General features: G+C 39.9%; 1 protein-coding gene across 1 annotated transcript; it reads right to left on the bottom strand.

Annotated features, from left to right (window-relative positions):
• Positions 1-390: 390 nt before the first annotated feature.
• LOC306766553 (olfactory receptor 2AT4-like) lies at positions 391-1,296 on the bottom strand (the record flags this gene model as incomplete). The annotated part of the gene is made up of 1 exon (XM_079254332.1): positions 391-1,296. One exon carries the CDS (start codon positions 1,294-1,296, stop codon positions 391-393), a length of 906 nt encoding a protein of 301 aa, XP_079110458.1.
• Positions 1,297-6,000: the final 4,704 nt, after the last annotated feature.

Raw genomic sequence — 6,000 nt, 5'->3', positions numbered from 1 at the left:
CATTAAAAGCATTATGGACAGTGTAAAAAAGCATAAATGACAACACAAACAGCAACATCACGATAAAATCATAAAAGAATCATTTAGAATATTTCCACATATGGAGGATCAAGTCTGGTTTTTTAAACACTCACTGTGCAGTAAAATCATTTATATATAGAAAGAAAGAGAAAATCTCTCAATGTTTGCATCTGTAAAATAAAACTTATTTAAAGACTCAGAGGCAAAGCTATTAGTTTTAAATATATTCTTTTAGTCCCTAGAAAAAGGATTTAAGGAGTAAAATTAGTTGTTTTGTGTTTCTGTATCTGAAGGAATGACATGATTTTAGCTTCACTCCATATTTCTTGCTGTCGTGACTTTTAAATGTTTGTAAAAACCTACATTAGTTTATTTAGGCAAGAAGATGTTTTTGAGGTGTTTATTAATTTCTTTCATCTTAAGTCCATATATGATTGGATTGAAAAGAGGATTATATGTTATTATTTGCAGTGTCAACACAAAAGATGCTGTCTTTGGAAGATCAGATTCCAGTCTAACAATGACCATATCATAGGTAAATAAACAAGAATAGTTGATTAAAACCAGCAGATGAGGCAAACAGGTATGTGCTGCCTTTTTCCTGACTTCTCTGCAGCTTTGGTAGGTTATTATAAGTATCTTTGTGTATGTAAACAAGATGAAAAGCATAGGACAGAGAGCAATGCTGAACAGAAGAACTAAACCATATATTATCAGAGGCCTTGAAATCACACAGAAAAGCTTGTTGACTGAGTTGTTGCAAAAAATAACATTCAAAGTCAAACTGCAGAGCTTTGTATTGGCATTTTTCACAAATGGCACAGCAATTTGATAAGCAGGTAAAATCCAGGCCAAAGCCAAGAAAGTAGTGACTTTTTTACCTGTCATGATAGCTGGATATTGCAGAGGTTTACATATAGACACATATCTGTCATATGACATGGCTGCCAATAGCAAAAATTCTGAACAGCTTAAAGAGTAAAACATAAAACCCTGAGCTAGACAAGCTTGATAGGATATAATCTGTTTGTCAGATAAAAAGTCAATCATAAGCTTTGGGAAAATATTAGTGCTGAAAAGAAGAGAGTTGATTAACAAAGCTGCAATAAAAATGTACATAGGCTCATGGAGGCTTTTGTGAATCACAATTAAACACACAATAGTACAATTGCTGCAGATTATCAAAAAATATACCATAAAAACAATAATAAAATAAAGATATCTGTATTTTTCCACTTCCACATGACCATTAAGACTTATATATGTTATATTCATTTTAGTATGCAGGACAGTTCTCACAAAAGACACAACATGAACATGAAGAATACATGGAGAAAGAAAAAGTCTTTGATTAATGCACAAACACCTGTACTTTGTCTTGATCTTCACACTGGAAACTTTTAGAGCCAGACCAACTATTTAAAGAGACGACTTTATCCTCTATGGATCTCACTGCCTCTCCCATGAAGAGCTGTTACCATGTTAACAAGGGCAACAACACATGTAAGATCTTTATTTGACTGTTTGTCGCAACACATAACCGGGGTTGGAAACCCCAAAGACCTCCCTTAAACAGATTCAGCATGAGTCTTTAAGCACTAAAATCTGTTCACTTTCAGGTTACTTTTTCTCAAGAAGGTTCCAGATGTTTCTGGAAATACTAGCATTTATTTGTTGCTGTTGTGTTCTCATTTATTTAATGTAATGAAATCTTCCAAACGATGAAGGATCTGTTGCGTTTCCTTCAGCACTGTTTGTCGTGAGCTGTGTCCATGCAGTGAGCACTGATATGCTTATATTTGTAGTTGTTAAAAAGCTTTCCATTCTTGTTTCTGATTAAGCGGCTACAGTACTAGAAGAGTTTTTTTTTCCCCTCAGCAACCATATTTTCGACTGTGCTACATTACATATAGGCATATGCATGTGATTAAGGCTTCCCCAAAAGGCACTGTGTAATCTGAGCCCTGCACATAACCATTTGTCATGGGTTTACGGAAGAATTGACCCTGCAAAAGGTAGGATACTCAAAAAGGTTCCTATTAGCTAGTGATGTCAAAATTTAAATGGTGTTCCCGTCCGTACTGAACTACTGTGGAATGCGCAATGCGAAACAACGCTCCGTGATCTGAATCGTGACGTGGAAGTCACGTGACTGTTCCATGTCACGTTCCACTACGTCAACAATCATTTTGAATGCCATGGTTGTTGCGCGCCATGTTAGTCAGAACCGTAGGTCAGAACTTAGTGAAACACAAAACTCAGTGATCTTTTCAACCTTGTGTCCATAATGGAACAACTAAACAAAAAACAAAGTAAAAATGTTTATGACATTCATAAATATAGCCTGCTACATTTTCATAAAATTAAAATACTGATATTCAAAATTATTTTGTGTCTTTTCTGATAAGCGGCAGAGTCAGTAGATGTGCGTGAAAAATTTAAAATCTCTCCTAAACAGCTGTTTATTTCCGAAGTCTTCTCTCAGTGTTCTTTCAGAATTGTATACTGCTCAAAAAAATAAAGGGAGCACTCAAGTAACACGATGTAGATCTGAATGAATGAAATATTTTTATTAAAAACTTTGTTCTTTCCATAGTTGAATGTACTGAAAACAAAATCACACTAAAATGATCAATGAAAATCAAAAGTATCAACCCATGGAGGTCTAGATTTGGAGTTATACTCAAAACTAAAGTGGAAAAACATACTACAGGATGATCCAACTTTGATGTAATGTCCTTTAAACAAGTCAAAATGAGGCTCAGTGGTGTATGTGGCCTGTGTGTGCCTGTATGACCTCCATACAACACCTGGGCATGCTCCTGATGAGGCGGCAGATGTTCTCCTGAGGAATCTCCTCCCAGACCTGGACTAAAGCATCCGCCAACTCCTGGACAGTCTGTGGTGCAACTTGGCGTTGGTGGACTGAGTGAGACATGATGTCCCAGATGTGCTCAATTGGATTCAGGTCTGGGGAATGGGTGGGCCAGTCCATAACATCAATGCCTTCGGGTTGCAGGAACTGACACACTCCAGCCACATGAGGTCTACCATTGTCTTTCATTAAGAGGAACCCATTAGGAGGAACCGCACCAGCATATGGTCCTACAAGGGGTCTGAGGATCTCATCTCGGTACCTAATGGCAGTCAGGCTACCTCTGGCGAGCACATGGAAGGCTGTCGGCCCTCCAAAGAAATGCCCCCCCCACACCATTACCTCTACCAAACTGGTCCTGCTGGAGGATGTTGCAGGCAGCAGAACGTTCTCCACGGCGTCTCCAGACTCTGTCACGTCTGTCACATGTGCTCAGTGTGAACCTGCTTTCATCTGTGAAGAGCTCAGGGCGCCAGTGGCGAATTCACCATTCTTGGTGTTCTCTGGCAAATGCCCAATGTCCTGCACGGTGTTGGGCTGTAAGCACAACCCCCACCTGTGGACGTCGGGCCCTCATACCACCCTCATGGAGTCTGTTTCTGACTGTTTGAGCAGACATATGCACATGTGTGGCCTGCTGGAGGTCATTTTGCAGGGCTCTGGCAGTGCTCCTCCTGTTCCTCCTTGCACAAAGAAGGAGGTAATGGTCCTGCTGCTGGGTTGTTGCCCTCCCACAGCCTCCTCCACGTCTCCTGATGTACTGGCCTGTCTCCTGGTAGCGCCTCCATGCTCTGGACACTACGCTGACAGACACAGCAAACCTTCTTGCCACAGCTGGCATTGATGTACTATCCTGGATGAGCTGCACTACCTGAGCCACTTGTGTGGGTTGTAGACTCCGTCTCATGCTACCACTAGAGTGAAAGCACCGCCAGCATTCAAAAGTGACCAAAACATCAGCCAGAAAGCATCGGAACTGAGAAGTGGTCTGTTGTCTTCACTTGCAGAACCACTCCTTTATTGGGTGCGTCTTGCCAATTGCCTATAATTTCCACCTGTTGTCTGTTCTATTTGCACAACCGCAGGTGAAATTGATTGTCAATCAGTGTTGCTTCCTAAGTGTGGACAGTTCGATTTCACAGAAGTGTGGTTTATTTGGAGTTACATTGTGTTGTTTAAGTGTTCCCTTTATTTTTTTAAGCAGTGTATTTGAGTGGAAGGAAGTACAAAATGTCCCAGGTCAGCTGTCTGGGATTACAGCTCCTTGAATGGATAGGTTAAATGCATTGCATGCAACATTTGCGGTAATGCAATTTCGAGACACCTGCGAACCAAACATTCTGATGTCTCCATCAGTCTTAGGAAACCCTGTCCAGTGCTGATTCCAGCCAGCATTCTGTTCATGGTACAGTTACTATATTCAGCATCAGAAACTTAATTCAAGAAGTAATTATTAATTCATTGTATTCATCACACATTTGAGATTGTCCTTTAATTCAGCCTACTGTTTAGAATGAATGAATTTCACACCCGAGCACAAAAAGGTACTGTTATTATATCTATATTCTCACATAAAGATTCATTATAATATTAGCTATAAAATCCAATCATGCAGAATCAGGCACTGGAGTTTGATGATAGACTGGTGAATGCTGTGGAGGAGTGAGCTGGCTTTAAAGGGATGGTGGTGATAGTGGGCAGGTGTTTGTTCATATGGTGATCTGAAGCAGCTGGGGTTGGAGAGGGAGGACAAGTTTGGGCTTGTTAAATCTGAATTGCACCTTTTATTTGTGTATGACATCTGTTTTCTCACAAAATTAAAGCAGTTTGTTATGTTGAAACTCCAAAATTCTCACACAAGAGCTTCATCATGTTCTGTTGCTAGCTATATATGTTTGCTAAAATGGAAATGAAACAGACACAATCCAGCAAATTGTGTGAATGGGGATGTTTATTAAAAGATTAAAAAGATAATGGTAGTTCATGCTGATAATTCCAAATGAACCTTTAATGCCAAACACATGAAAAATAAGAATAGGGGTGGGGGGTGAGGGTAGGTATTTACCATTTATTTCTGTGAGATGTCAAAATTATTATAATTTAACCTTGTACTTCCTGGTATTCATTGGGGGCAGACAAGTATCAGGATGTGTACAAAATTGTCCATTATAAAAACTGTATGTATCAAATAAGTCCCGCTGGGGTCTACAGGGTTAATCTGAGGGGGCAGAGAGGGTCTGCAAAGAGAAAGACAAAAAAATCTTTGGGGGAAAAAGTAAAAAGTAAAAATAACTGATAAGTTGTATCACGTGTAAATGTGCAAGTGTGCAGCGTGGTCTAATAGCCTGGCAAGCCAGACTCGCTTACTGTACCAGCGTAGAGTCTAGAGAGTCACTCACATCAATGGATTTCTCGGGCGGGACAAACAAACGCGGAGTAAACCAATCAGAAAAATGGCAGACGTGACGTCAGAAAAGCGGCAGGCTACCGTGTCCAGAAGTGTTCAGTGGAGCGAACACAACAGAGGAAAATAAACATGGCTTGCAGTAATGAAGACAAATGATCTGTGTCGGTTTTGCTGTAAAAACCTGAGGCTACATGCTGTTATTGGCAACTCAGAGTTGCTTTTTAAACCTAATCAAAAAGAAATGAACTCCCGCTACATCCGTGCGCCATCTTGAATGTTTTCAAGAATAAGTGGGGCTGGAAGGCAAGAGTCTGTTTAGATCAACCAATCAGAGTGGGCGGTTTGTTTCAGACTGGGGGGGGGGGGGGGGGGGGTCCAGACTGAATCGCTCTGTACTGAATATAAACAAACATTCATTAAACATCATTTTGACTTTTTCCTGTTGCTGTAATCTCTTCAGTCACCCCACCCCACCAAAAAGAAAGCCACAATTGTTCAAATGAAACAAAAATTGTATTAAGTCTTCCCACATTAACCAAATCAGCCTAAACTGGGATCAATCACTTGCTCTACATTTGGACGTTTAAAACATATTAATGAAATAAAAGTTTAAGATTAGGTCATCAAATTCAGCCCCTGCCAAATCCTATAACAAACAATTGCTGTTGATGAATTGTTCTACGTTTGTTGTCAAAGT

This window comes from Telmatherina bonti, assembly GCF_933228915.1.
Source record: "Telmatherina bonti genome assembly, chromosome: 15".
Classification (NCBI taxonomy): domain Eukaryota; kingdom Metazoa; phylum Chordata; class Actinopteri; order Atheriniformes; family Telmatherinidae; genus Telmatherina; species Telmatherina bonti.
This window is presented reverse-complemented; position numbering and strand designations above follow the sequence as displayed.